Raw genomic sequence first — 15,455 nt, forward strand, 5'->3', positions numbered from 1 at the left:
TCCACGGACTCGGCCCAGTGCATTTCGTTCCCAGTAGGTTTTAATCGACAAATACTTGCTTGGGAGCTTCGCCAATTGTTATGAGCATACCTTTTCCCGACATGCTTCTGCACTAGAGTTATTTCTTTCTTCGTTGCAAAACGCGAGTATGGCAGCTGCATGTTGATGCAGCACCCTTTTTTCGAAAGGTGCATGCTGAGCGTGGTGGTGGGAGACACAAAGAGCTACCACGACATTATCTAAGCTGGGCCAACTTTTATGGCTTTAATAATGAAAGGTTATGCTTTCTCCCATTTTCTTTCCTTCATACAAATAGCACATGGCAAGGATATGGCTTGATGACTACAGTGGCATGATAGTGTAACGAAATGAGCAAACAGACAGAACATTCACTGTTTTGATCTTCTAATTGCTGTTGCAGCAACAAATGTCAAGGGTTTAGAAAAATTGAACGAACTGCTGGCTTCATGCTTCTGTGTACATAAATAATATTAGGCTCAGTTGTTTACAAAAGCATTTCCTCTGGCAACAGCAAGACTATTTACGATGTTCAAGAAGTGTTGCAAGGATACATAATAATAATAATAACAATAATAATAATAATAATAATAATAATAATAATAATAATAATAATAATAATATGCTACACAGAGAAATTTCACACGCTCAATAAACGGTGCAGAAACTGAGTGCCCGTAGCATTCACATCATTGCACAGGTTTCCAGGTAGGGTTTGACTCTGGAATGTCCATCATCAGCGGTTTGCCACACAAGTTCGCACAGATGAAATTTGATCGCAGGTTTAGAGTCAGCCCTGGCGAACAAAATGCACTACGACTGTGTTTTCACTGTTGCCTTTATTTTTGCATATAAACTTGGAATAAGTGTGCGTGGTGCTTCCCTCGCTGCAGCATGCAGGCTGAAAAAGGGGAGGGAACCGCCACAACCATGCTGCGCACAGTACACACATGGCAATGCAACAACCTTGTGCGTCACGACAGATAAAGGGTCAACAGAATGAAAACAAAATACCTCATATTGCCGTGTATAAGTCAACCACTCCTTTTTTTTTTTTTTCGTGAGAAATGAGCGTCCTAAATTAGATGGTGCTGACCTATATGTGGAGAGATTTATGGCACACGTCGTGGCATGCACATGGAACCGGCTTCGCATTAGGCAGCAGTTCAGGCTTTGGCAAGGCCTTGGCTCAAAGTGGGCTTTGCGGTCAGTCTCTAGTCAATATCTTTCAGCCAAAGAGGTAGTGGCATCATATCCTGTCTGTGCAATCAGTCACGCCAGTGTGCCTGCACTGTTGTGGAAGCACGTTCCGGTGGATCTAGCAACGAAAATCCCTCGACATGTTTCGCGTGGCTCAAACGGAAGGCAATATTTTTCTTGGAAGTAAGCAGAAGCCCACAATGAAGAGACGCATTGATGTCTCAGAAAGCTTCAATTAAACATGCAAAGTGACACAATTCAGCATTACAGGCAGAAGGTGAACTGTGTGACATGGTTCACGAGGTGCTAGTGAGTGCTTTATTTCAATGACACCCAGAGCCAGATAGCTTTCAAAAGGACTCCAATGAGAGGGACAACTATGTTGTCATCGGGAGCAACGTCAAAGATGACAAGGCCAGACAGTTACGCAGGAGACAGCAACAGAAAGTACAACTTTCTTGAGGCAGGAAATAAATTTGCCATTACTCGCGTTTCTAAAACTTTCTTTTTGTCCCAAATAATCTGAGTTGGGTGGGGGGCAGCGGTAATTTTACACTCGGTATCAACTCATACACGGCAATATAAAGTGTCTGTAATGTACGGAACGCAAGATTGCACAGGACCAACATCTTTTTACAACAGGTTCATTGTTCACTGTGCCCACTGACAGCTCTTGCATGTTGCACTCGCTGTCGGGCACCGCCCTTTGGGCTATTAAAAACACAATGGAAAACAAAGACTACACAAACAGCTGTCTCAAAACAAATTGACGACAGTTCTCACACATCACAGACTTCAATTTTTCTAAGTTTAAAGAAATCAATAAACAGAAAACAAGCTGAAATCCTGCACAGTTTCAGGTCGCAAAATCTGCCAACAGGTGGCAAGACACACGGAAGGGCCTAGTCATGGGGCCCGCTAACTTGGACTCTGCACACACATCCAAACAAAACTCATGAAATTCATACACCGCTCACAAGAAGCGTAACCCAAATCGTACAAACCTGCAAACACATTGCCTGTGGAAAAATCCTGTGTCGAGCTGTAGACTATTACATAAGTGCTGTCATAGCAGCAATGAGTATATGCTAATCAGGGGTACACCTCTCATGAACCATGCAAACATGCTGTGTAGGCACATGGAGTAAAAACAGCTGTAGCACAACCATTCATTTTAAGTATAGTCATACTGTTGGTAGTCTCTGAGGTAAACATGAAAGAAACATATGGAGAGGTGGGGAGGGGGGGCTGTCAGGGACACCTTTGACAACCCAGCAATTCTGAGGTACAGGGGAGAGTAAGTGGAGCGTTCCTTCGCGTAAGTGAAAAACTGAGCAAGGTAAGTTGCACTGTTCTCTGGATTTGCAGCATGAAATGACTACATGCATTTGCTGGAGTGCACGCACGAGGCCATCACTAAAGGGACACTGAGACAGGAACGCTGATGGCGTGCTCTTCCTGTTGTTTCTCAGGGGCTACCCGAGTTCCTGAGCGAGCGCTCGAACCCTGCTAGGATTTCCCCGAGCAGAAATCTGCGAGAGCAACGCCTAATGCTCCATCTTGGATCACAGCGGAAGTTGTCAGGTGCAGTACGCTCCAGAATATTGAACTTTCAGTTGAATTTCTGTCTTTCAACTGCAGAGTCAAAAAAAGGGTGATCCATCACGGAGCAAGTTGATCTACAATGACCCATTCGATTGGAAATACAGTCGAACCCGAATTTAACAAACCCAGATAAAGCAGATTAACGCCTATATTGGACACATAGAGCTCACTGACTGATAGATATTAAAATAGCTCCCTCATAACCAACTGGATATTCCTTATATTGGACTCGGGGCATCGATCAGGGTGTCGTCCAACACTTCAGGACATATTTTCTGGGGTGGATTTAGCGTGCCGGTACTGCGTCAACATTAAGGGAAGTTGACTGGAGCAGGCGTACACAATCTAGTGCACCGAGAACACCATTCTCATTGACGCCGAGAAATAGTTCCGAGGCACAGGTGAGAAATACTGCCTGCTACACATAGTTCTGTTTTCCACTGATTCCTTGTTTGCTTCTTCATCTCCACTGGGGGTTTCAAGAATCCATATTTAACGAACTCATCACAAGAATTAGTTCAATTTGGGTACACCAAATTACCTAGTATGTATACTGAACTATTTTTTGCATGGAGATCTCTTCTTCATAACTGGGTTTCACTGTAGTTTGAGTCACCATGAACCAAACTCATTCTGAACCAACCAACAGGAAACTAGCTCAAGATCGCTAATCAGAATTCATCTCGGGCTGAGCCCCTGGTTTGGTAGATCACTCTTTCATAACTGCCAACAGCTGGTGCTGGAAAGGATGTAAGGACACAAGAATGGTAGCGTCACTAAACTCGAGCACACTGTTAACCGCCTGTTAATGCTGCCTACCAATGCTAAGAGGGCTTTGTGTCTAGTGATGGGCCTGCCAAAGAATGCTAATGCTTTTCTCTCTCTACAGCTGCTCCTACGGGAGTGGGTTTGATATACTCTATATGTTCACATGTGCAAAGTGTTGCTGACATGGTATTAAAGGCCACTGTCAATTTAAAATTAAATTAATTTAATTCTGTGGTTTTACGTGCCATGACCATCGCCTGATTTTGAGGTGTTCTGTTGCGGGGGACTCTGGATTAGTTTTGACCACCTTGAGTTCTTCAACATGCACCTAAATTTATTCATGCGAGTGTTTTCGCATTTTACCCCCATCGAAATGCAACCCCCATGACCTCATCCTTACCAGTGCACCGCCATAGACACTAAGCCACCACAGTGAGTAACTGTCTATTTGAAAGACGGTTTTTTATGTCTTGAATGTTTATGTACATAAGCTGCCACTTTTGATTTATTTGAGCTCACATATACATAATATTGTTATGAAAGGATGAAGGAAGAATGAGAAAGAAGAAGATCGGAGACGCTGGCTGCTGCGTGTTGTTGTTGGTCAGCCATCTTAACTGCTGACTCATCCTGTATATATTTTGTAAATATAGTTTTCCTATACTCGCAACATCCCCGTAATATCTTGGTGAGAGGTGCGGGATACCACGGCTGGAAACGGAGCTCTGCAGTGGATGTCGCATCACTGTCCGCACCATGAATGACGGTGAGCACCCGGGATCAACGTTGTTGCCGCCTCCAACATCCCCGTCGCCAGCTATGTCGCTGTCACCTTCGGTTGTCGTTGTGCAACCCAAGGATCCTGGAACTTTCTGTGGGACCGATGGCACCGACATTGAAGAGTGGGTGGCCATGTACGAACGCGTTAGTGGAATCAACAGATGGGACCCTACGCTTATGCTAGCTAACCTGTTGTTCTACCTAAGAGGCATGGAAAAGGTGTGGTACAAAAACCACAAAGAAGAGCTAACCAGCTGGGACCAATGCAAACGGAAATTGACAGGGTTGTTTGGCAAACCAGCCCGCCGTAAAATTGCCGCAAAGCAGGAACTGGCCTCCCGTGTCCAATCCTACACGGAGTCCTATGTCTCGTACATCCAAGATGTGCTGGCACTTTGTCTTAAAGCCGATCATGACATGCCAGAAGCTGAGAAGGTCGGGCACGTGCTTAAGGGCATTGCTGACGACGCGTTTAATCTGCTCATATGCAAGAGTTGCTCTACAGTTGACGCAATCATTAAAGAGTGCCAACAATTCAAGCAGGCCAAAAGATGACGTGTCTTACAAGCATTCGCCAGACTTCCCAATACTGCCGCAACATCGACTTGTGAAGATCAACCCGCACAGTGCCGACAACCCGCACAGTGCCGACAGTTTAACAGTGCCGACAACTCTGCTTGGAACACGTGGTACAGCCGCTCACCATCGCCGCGAGGACACCAGTCCCGTTCGCTGCAAACACGTCACTCATCTTCCCGTTCACCGCAGCCTTTGGGCCCCTGTGACTTTTGGCCGCACCCCTTCAGAAAACTAGGAAATGCAGCCCTCGGAGGTGGTGCTGCATTGCCGACTACTGCAGCAAATCCTCTGTCTGCCCACAAGGAGAAGCTTAATTGACGTTAAAATAGACGGCATACCTGCCCAAGCACTCGTCGACACTGGAGCCCCCGCATCTGTGATGAGTGCTAGCCTACGTAGATGTTTAAAGAAGGTCCTCACCCTAGCAGCTGCCCGAGTGCTTCGTGTGGTCAACGGCGGCGTGCTGGTTGTTCTTGGAATGTGTACTACGCGTTTAATTATAGCTGGCTGCCCTATTTCTGTTCTCTTTGCTGTGATAGACAGCTGCCCTCATGACGTTATCCATGGATTGGACTTTTTATCCACTCATTCTGCTCTCATCGACTGCGCAACCGGCGTTCTTCAGTTAGAACTGCCTCAACTCACCGATGCTCCGAGTACCGCCCTACCGCGCTTGTGCTGGCTTCAAGATGTGCGTCTGTCACCCGAGGCAGTTACTTACGTCACTTTGACCGCTCAGCCACAGGTTCCTGATGGTGAATATGTGCTTCGCCCCATCATCGACATGCTTTTGAACCGGAACGTTGCTGTTCCGCATACGTTGGTCATGGTTACTAATAACGACGTCGTTCTACTGCTTCTGAATTTCAGCCTGTGCCCTCATGTGCTTCCGGCTGGCATGTTCTTGGCCAGCGCTTCTAGTGGTTAGGAATTTGACATTGAGAGTCGGAATGCCGAGAGTGGCTTATTAGCGCCGATTGCAGCTGACAGCTCTGGTTATTTAACAGATGACTTCGTGAAAATGATAGCAACTGACCTCATCTCTGCACAGGCTACGGACATACACCTCCTGCTTGAATCATACAGTGACATCTTTGATTTCGGCGACAGGCCTTTAGGCCAAACATCTATTGTTCACCACCGTATAAACACTGGAGATACAGATCCTATTCGTCGACGTCCCTATCGTGCATCGCATACTGAACGTCGAGTCATCTACTCAGAAGTGGACAAAATGCTCCGCAAAGGGGTCATCGAGCCATCAGCCAGCCCTTGGGCTTTGTCTGTCGTCCTTGTGAAAAAGAAAGACGGTACCTGGCGTTTTTGCGTCATTAATTGCCACTTAAACAAGATCACGCAAAAAGACGTCTAACCACTACCACGCATCGATGATGCCTTGGGCTGCTTGCACGGAGTTAAATACTTCTCGTCCATTGATCTTCGATCTGGCTACTCACAGATTTCCGTTGATGAAATGAACCACGAGAAGACGGCCTTCATCACGCCGGATGGCTTATATCAGTTCAAAGTCATGCCCTTTGGCCTATGCAATGCTCCTGCGACATTTGAACGCATGATGGACTCTCTTCTGCGCGGCTACAAATGGAGCCATCCTAACTGCTCTGACTCATCCTGTATATATTTTGTAAATATAGTTTTCCTATACTCGCAACATCCTCGTAACAATATATTAATAATTGAACATGTTCTAATTAATTGGGTTATCTTTTTTTTATCCATGCCCAGCCCTTTCTAATTGTCACCGTCAGCCCAACCTGTGCCCATTGCAGAACAAATGCTTCTCCTAGAGATTTTCAATTACCCCTGCCTGCTCCGAGGCCCGCATTCAGAATAAACGCCCTTGCCAGAACAGGAATTGGCCTTCCTGGCATAACATGCGGCCACTGCTTCCTTCACAGATATTGTACTAATTACTTCTTTACCAGGCAACTGGTCACCACCAGGCATATAGGGAGATCTGAAAGAGTAATCTACCATTTTACACCTGTTTCACATTCTTCATCTTTAGGGTCTCTTTAAGCTGAGCAGAGCAGCAGGCATGCATGAGCGGTGCAAGTTTCCACCATCAATGGACGAATGCTTCAAACTTCCGTTTGCGCAACAAATGATTAATTTAATATCCACACAGTCAGAAAATTTTCCCATTTGCCTTAATGAGCTTGCTGACTGAAACACTGTCGCCTCAGAAGCCGCTGTGGAAATGATGCAGGACTTAGGACTCAGATATCTGCAAATGTGGCGATGCTTTTCAGAGTAGTTTATGCCCCACAATAAGTGTCTTAAAAAACAAAGCCAAAATCGGAGATGTTTAGGAAAGAATAGAACAGTAGCTTACACCGACATTTAAAAAGGATCCCCTGGGGTACCGAGGCTAAAGGCATATACCAAGGCAAAACAAGGTGCTGCAGATATGTCTCGTGCTTGAGAATTTCAATCAAGCAAAGCAAGATCTGCAAAAGCGAACTGCCACAAGTTTGAAGTGTATATCTTGTGCCCACAGCCTTTTAAATGCAGCAGCCCCAGTGTAGTTTTACCTTCCCTGCAAAACACATTTTATTTTAGTGCGTTTCTGCTCTGATGGTTGATAAAGAACCTAGAATAGCCAACTAAAAGTTGCTGCAATGCAACCGTGCTGTCAAACAAAAAAAATATCTGAGGCAATCTTGCTAGAAATCAGTTAACAGATTCCCTAGTGGCATAACAGCAGCTTTGCTCAGACCACAAGATTCCTTATTGCCTGTGTTGTACAAATAGAAAGGAAATGGGTTTCTCAAACCATATAGGAATTCTGCAAGAACAAACGAATGGGATGGTAAGGGCTTCCAACTGTTGCTTACTTGCCCAATCTACCAAAATGAGCAAATCGCAGAAGGGCTTCAGGGGGTTTGCGTGCCAACACCCATTTGTAAAGATATGTGGTGCAGATCACACACATTTAGCATAATGGGCTTGTATTGAAAGTAAAAAGAAAAATGTTCTATACTTTCGAACTGCTAGGACAAACTTCCAATGTAGTGGACTTGTCCATTTCGAAGTGCTGATTGGCTGGGCTAGGGTGCATCACAGCCAATCAGCACTTCAGCAGCAGACGAAATGGACAAGTCCACTAGGTAGACTCTTACATAATACCTCCCAATTGAGCAAGTCAGTGCCAAAGGACAGCAAATTATATCTTTGGCTGATTAACTAGGCTGGTATGCACTAAACTCATTTCTCATTAAGAGCCTTTGCTCTCTGCTTGGTGCTTTGGAACCTGCAATTCGCAATGGTGATTGGCGTGACGAGACTATCGCTCCGGTGGTAGGCAATTGTGGATAGAACTCGCCTAAAAGCAGTTCTACGAACATTAACTTGGTTGCCCTCCTTACGAGGTGAAAACGCGGGAAAAGAAAGTTGACGAAATTTATGATGCCATATTGATCTCACCTGTGCTGTCACTTCCGAGGCCTTTGAGCCTATTGCCTATTGTCCCACTGATAACTTAGGCATTACTGCACGGCTAGTTTCAATGGCTGTCGAGTCAATAGACTACAGTGTTGACGGAGTTGTGCGGAGCTCTATTGAAATCTCATTGGCCTTTCAGCAGTAAGATTAGGAGCCTCATCAGCAGTGTTTTTATAACAGCACACTATAAAAATGCAGTGAAAAAATTGAAAATAATTAAAAATATTAATTACCTTATAATAATAACTTGTTTTCTTTCATCAATGACAAGTGGAAGACTCACTCTGTCATAGAAGAAAAGACTGTGGCAAGCCACCTCAATGTTGCCAGAGCACTTAAATGAGTCGTGATCTGGGAAAAAAAAAAGTGCGAGAGTGCAGTACTAACATAACTAAAAAGTTACACTGTTTCAGTATGACATTACGAAGATCTTGCAGCAGAGAAATTGCATTTTAGACATTCAGATAATTTTTCACAGTTAATCCCTTTTGGGGATGCACAATAGTCACGCACCAAGTACTTGGTGTCCGATTACTGAAACATCTCAACGGCTGTCAGGTTTACTGCGTATCAGCGACCCAACTCCTTGAGTTTGAAACAATTTGAGAATCTCGAAGGCCATCAACTGGATTGCCATCGTAAGTTCCCAGTGTGACACGCTTATAACATGGCTTCACTTTTCTTTTTAGCAGTTTCTAACGCTTATTATATAATGATCACATCTGCCCATGTTTTCAGGATGCACGCCTCACCTTACTTCATCTCACTGACACGCACTGAACGGCTCAGTGGCCAACACTCAGACAAATTCAAAGCTCATATGCAACCAAATCATAAAATGTCTCGACAACTGTCCTGAGGAGTGTTATCACACACTTGCAAGTGCCAATACGGTACCATATCTTGAACATAACAAAATACCAGAAAAACAAGAAACAAATACTGCACTGTGTTCAGGCTTCAATCATCTTGCTACCTTCTACACTTACCATGGCTATACAACATGAATGCAACATACACACCTCTGTAGTTAAAAAACAAAACAAAAAAACACAATTTCTGTCGTGCTAAACACATACACATTTGCCTCTAGGTTTCCTGGAGCTTTGCAGAGACACAAACGGAAATCCTCCAAGAGCTACTGTACAACATGGCAGAAGTTCACTAATCTGCCTTTGAAAAACAGCTGCGACAACAATTTCGCCGGCAAACTGATCACAAATGTACAATTATAAACTCCACAGCAATTCGGGAGGCTGCACAAGACTCGCGCTGCACTGGCATCCCCAGAGCCAGAAAACGCAACAGAAAGGCAACCCTGATCTGCCGACGAGCTCACCCTTGAGCATCGACCAGGTCGCGAACCATCCTGGCAGTTGGGGGGGCGGTCTAAATGCTGCACGCCTCTTCTTCCTCTTCTTCATCGTCACTACTGTGGAACGTCTGGAGCAGAAGCCTGTCTCGCACCTCCGCGTCTTCGGGGTACTCGTACTCCTTCTCGGCGTTTGGGAGGTAGTGCGTGCCGCAGAAACGCTCGAAGTACTTCCCAACGTCGGGGTGCGTGATCACATCAGGGCTCGTAGACATTTCCAAGTTTTCTGCAAGGTGGTTTATCACATTGTTTAGGCACGCCTTGTACGAGGAATGACTACTAAGAATAACTTGCATGAGTTATTACTCTCGCAAAAGAAAGTGCTATGGGTTGTCGTGACCATGGGCCTCGATTCTCACAGAAAATAGCTGTTTAATCATTACTGAATAACCAGGAACAATAATTTCTGTGGCTACCATCTAGCTCAGTAGTTTCCCTCTGCCACCATAGTGTCGCCAAGGTAAATATACCTGGTAGCGAAGCTTCCATAGGAGCTCAAACATTGAAAACATGGAGATTCATCGACAGTTCATGGGGCTTAGTGCCTTCTGTATAAGGAGGGAACACTTCTGGTGGAAGAAAAAATAATGTGACACCATATCCGTTTAAAAAGAGAAGTGACGTCATTTTGTTTTTGAAGGCGCAAAATTTGTTTTGGTGGCCTGCCTTTAGAGCTATATATTCAGATGCCCCGTCGTTCGACTTGATGGGCGTTTTGAGCTTTCAGCACAGAAGGCAATGCAGGAAAAGGCCAGCCGAACAGTTGTTGAAATCGTGCCCCTGCACAGGACATACTTTCTTTGGAGGCCGACGAAAGCTTTGGGTGTAGAGTGCTGGTCCTATCGTCGGACGCCAAGCCCGTCGGCCAGAGCAGTCGCATGAAAACAACTAAACAATTATCTGGCGGTTGTAACTTCCTACTTTTGACCAAACAGGTTAAGAAGCGATGAAGCTACCTGTGTCACCATATTCAGACAAACATTGTCAAGTAAAACGTGGGGGGCGCATTTCAACACGTGAACTTTACGAGAGCACCTTCCTGAACATTTCAAGAGCTGCATTGCATTGCGAGTGATAGTGGCGTCAACAACGATGGGCGCTGAAAAAAAATTTATTTATTAACAATAATGAAATTAAATAAACTTGTATTTCTTTACTCGTCACGAATATATAGAATTGACCAGGAGTTTTACTTTCGTTGAATGAATCTAACTGTGTCGCGCTTGAATTAAAAAACTATTTTTCTTTCCCAATGTTTGTTCCCTCCGAACGTAGTCACGCTTCAACTGCTGCTCCCATTACCACCCTTGTCGATGTCGGTGACAATTTGTACTGAACCACTTTTTGCCCGAAGTTTCGCGACCTATTTGGATCGGCCTTGGTGTCACTCTGCCACCAAAAACAATAACTCTTAGTAATCGGGCAAATTTGGAATGTGTTATTGCTTTTTTGTAACACCTGTTTTCCACAGGCCTACTCCTACACCGCGCACCTACACCTCATACTGTAACTTACAACTATAATTTATAGTCACTAACATACAGTCTTCCACTGTTTTTAAATAGTTTGAAAATAAATGAAATTGCAGTTCTTCCCCTCCCTAAAAAGTGTGTAAGGGACTGTTTTCTGTGATCGTGTGCTGCTTTAAAGACTCTAGTTCCTCATAATCAGACCCCGGAAAAACCCCAGAATTTAATTAATTTAAAAACTGTACAGTTGCATTTCTACTTCTATTCTGAATGGCAAGTGCGTATGCATGACAGTGATGCAGTGTATTAGTGTTTTTTGTAGCATTTCTTTAAAGGTTGCAGTTGTGAACGGTTCTTTGTGTATACCGTATAGACTCGTGTAAATGCCACATCCACGTAAGGACCGCACCCCCACCTTGGCAGTCCGAAATTTGGAGAAATGAATTTCAATGATGAAGCAATCATGTTTGGCACCCTGATGCTGCAGGCACGCATCAGCGAATTTTCGCTCACTGCATACTTCTGCATGCCGCCACTAGATTGTAAGAGCTGTGCGTTGACCTCTGATGCAATGGTACATCCGGGAATCTGGGGTGTGCACAAGTCAAGACTGCAGTTTTGCATGTATTTGCAGGCTTCTTTCATGCTCCGAAAAACACTTTTATGTAGCATGTGTCGAGCAACAGAAAGCTGTATTGGGAGCTTTTCATGCTGCTCTGCAATTTTTCTCATTGACACTTTTCATCCAATTATAAAATTTGAGAAGTTGATTAATTAATTAAGACTAGTTATCTAACCAGGCAGAATGAAAAAAAATCATCCGAGCATCTCCAAGCAATGGAAAACAACATTACCTTGGTTCTGTCCAGCTACATTGCATTTGCATATTTTTGATGTTAGGCTCAAGTAACGTGGGACACCCTATATATGAATATTTCAGAAAAACAGGCTTGCAAAATTGAGTTAGAAACTACATATTTTTTCCTGTATAGTAACAACAACTAAAAAAAATATTACAATGAGTGCTCATGCTCCACTTGAGTGGCCTTAATGCAACAGCATTAAGAAATTATATGACAACATGATTATTCCTCAATCTCTGCACAACCTCTGCCACACGGTCATCTGCAAGTATAAGACATATTAGTTAGGCCTCCTGGCCAATAGCATTATAGGAGGGAAGGGTCACGAACATCAAAAAAGAAACACGGAAATATGCAGTGGCATACAGTGCATAAAAAAAAACGTGATCTGCTGCTGCCACCACACCAGCTGCATACAGCCAAGTTTTGAGCCGAGTAATACCACTGCATTAAAGCCCTTGTGAGAAAGGACACGTACCATGAACGAGTACTACGATCAGCCTTTGATTACAATGTCTTCAGGATCAATCCACCTTTCAAGCCACGGCATAAAGCTGATGGCCTAGTTCTGGCCTGTATAATGCTGTTGCATTAAAGACCCTGTCAGGACGGCTATCACATACTCGTTTCAGGATCAGCGAACCCACACCTTTCGTTATGCTGCCTCCTGGATTGGAACACACTACACTCCCGGGTAACAATGCTGATGGCCCAGTTTTGTTATGCATAATGCTGCTGTATCAGAAAGGTTTCAGCGATGCAAGCATGGTGAGCCCCACTAATGAAACAAAACAATATTTTTCGTAAACTGAGATAACGTATCTGCACACAAGCAAAAATTCCAACATGGATGCGTACTTGCCTAAATAATTATTTGTATTTGATGTACAAGTTACATACTTATTAGTATGACGAGTTCATATTAGTCTAGTACAATTGGTTATTAGTCCTTTAGGAACTTGCATTGCGTCAATATTGTTACAGCGCAATCAAGAGTGGCGCCAGTCAGAAGAAGACTATTTGATGTAGAGGTGGAATCGGCATCGACAGCCATTTTGTTTATGCGTTGCTGTCTCTCTTGTGAACATTGCAAATACATCTTTATATGTGATTTCTACAATGTAACAATAATAGTCAATAACTAATTTATATTAGCTGCAAACCAGTTTTGAAAGTTATGTATAGTATTTGTGAATGTACATTGTTACAGAGGTTGCTGATTGGCTAACAGAACTATATATCTGGTCCACCATTAACGCATTATAACTATTATGATAAACCTTTTGGCTTTGTAAGTCGTAAGAACACCAGTTGAAAAAATCTAGTACGCTACTGTCTCATAAAATAATTTCTATTAGAATAGTACAAATAATCCTATTGGTTGTCAACAAGAAAGTAAAAGAACTTGCTATTGTACAAGAACAAATTTAGAACAATAGGCTATTTATTTTTTCTGCTGGAATTTCTACCCAATTTCAAAGAGAAGTTAAAATCTACAAATGGCGCAGGGTGAATATTTGGTGTGTAAATATTTCATCTGTAAATGCACTTTAATCATTTCACCCCAGTACTTCAGCATCTCCTGCTTCAGTGAAATCCCAGTAATTAGAAATCTTTGCATTCAGATTCATGTATAACTTGAACTGCTTTGTTGGTCCTGACAAAGTCCTATGTATTTGAACAGAGGAGAAGTCCCATGAATTCTAACTCCAAAAATCGGGCAACAGTTGTTTGACACAAAACTTTTCACTACCGTCGACCACTTTACAAACAAACCCGAGCCAAAGGTGAAGGTTTGATATGTCGCTAGCTGCCGTAAGGTCGCGTGCCATAAAAATGATGAGGCAAGACGCACGGAAAACCGAGACCGAAGCGGAGCAAGCACAGCAGTGTGCACCCACCTTTCACTTCCGGCTTACAAGGAACAGGGTGCGCTTGTTTGTGTAACAATGCATTAAAATAAATTTCCAAGCTCCCCTGGAGTTCGAATTAACAAGAATCTACTATATCCACTTCTAGCTCACCAAGCTACATTGCAAGAACTCAGTCCTTCGAAGCAATAAAAACAAAATATAATTCTTGGCCCCTTTATTGCTTCAGAAAATTTCTAGAAGACCTCAGATTTTGCCCCCACTTCGTCCTTGTGACTGCTTATATCCGTATAGATATAGCACAAAAAAAAAAATGCAGATCCCACGCACGGTGCGAACCAGTGCACGTGAAAGTTGGACAAGTTGGCAAGACAAAAAGGTGCACAGTGAAAAAATGCACAGTGGAGTTTCACGATAAATGCGTCCTATAACGGTCATAGGCCCACTTCGCAAAGAAAAGGTATGTTTTATTCAGGGGCAATATTCCGAAGTGGAAAACTTTCGATGATACTACCACCTTCACAATATTTCACGTGACTTGACACCAGACGACTTGAAGTAGACAGCCAAAAGCGTTTCTGGCACTGAGCAAAGATGGTGAGCTTGGCATAGCACCAGAAATGCTGTAAACTTATGGGGCCCTGAACCACTTTTTTATGGAAAAGGAGAAAGGCATTTGGGGTTAAAATGGGTTATGTCAGAAATGCTTTTTCACATAAAGTACTCCAATGCATTCAGATGATGCGGAGTTATGGGCAATGAAACATGGCCTACGGGGCGCTTCTGCACCTTCTCCAATGCCTTGCACTGTGAAGGCTACGGTAGAGCGGGGCGTACCTACAACTTCTAAATGTCGCCGTGGCGCGCAGTTCTAATTTCATTTCGGATGTTAACATACAGGCCACTACTTGCGATTTTAGTGCTTATGACGCACTAAACGTAACCCATACGTCGCTGTTCTCAGCGGGCCGCAGTGCGCTTAGCCGAAGGTCTCGTAGCGACACCCTGTGGCGGCCATGGCATCTACGCTACGCTGCAGACCACAGCTACCTATAGCAGCCGCGCGTGGGAATCCTTTTTATTACGAAATAAAGTGTCCAGAAGAGACTGAGGGGTAGGCTTTTGTCGAAGGAAGAGCGTTTGAGAGAACGATGACTTTGTGCTCTGCTTGCGAGCTCCGCGTACCATGCATGACAGCAAAACTTAGCCGAGATGTTCACAGCAGCCTATGCTACCCGCGAACTAAGTCATTTCACCAAGCCCGAGAGATGGTTAAAGACTCCTTTTATACCCCGATGCGTCCACCGATGAGTTACATCAAACCTTGTGAAAGTGATTGCATTACCGACAGCAACAGTATGGTGGCTAGAGTAGCGACAGCTTCTACTGAGCCAGACAGCCAACAGCGACATGCCAAAGCGGGGTGAGGCAAGCAAAGAAAGCCAGCCTTTAAGGAAAAGAGAAC

At 44.0% G+C, this 15,455-nt stretch overlaps 1 protein-coding gene across 1 annotated transcript in view; it reads right to left on the reverse strand.

Moving 5' to 3' along the window:
- Positions 1 to 838: 838 nt before the first annotated feature.
- The window catches only part of LOC142560726 (F-box only protein 21-like), a 37,575-nt gene continuing 22,958 nt past the window's right edge, over positions 839 to 15,455 (reverse strand). The window contains exon 10 of the mRNA XM_075673021.1: positions 839 to 10,013. Coding sequence (XP_075529136.1) covers positions 9,805 to 10,013 — 209 coding nt within the window. The 3' untranslated portion in view covers positions 839 to 9,804. The remainder of the gene's footprint in view (positions 10,014 to 15,455) is intronic.

Source organism: Dermacentor variabilis, chromosome 10 (assembly GCF_050947875.1).
Source record: "Dermacentor variabilis isolate Ectoservices chromosome 10, ASM5094787v1, whole genome shotgun sequence".
In the NCBI taxonomy this organism is placed as follows: Eukaryota; Metazoa; Arthropoda; class Arachnida; order Ixodida; family Ixodidae; genus Dermacentor; species Dermacentor variabilis.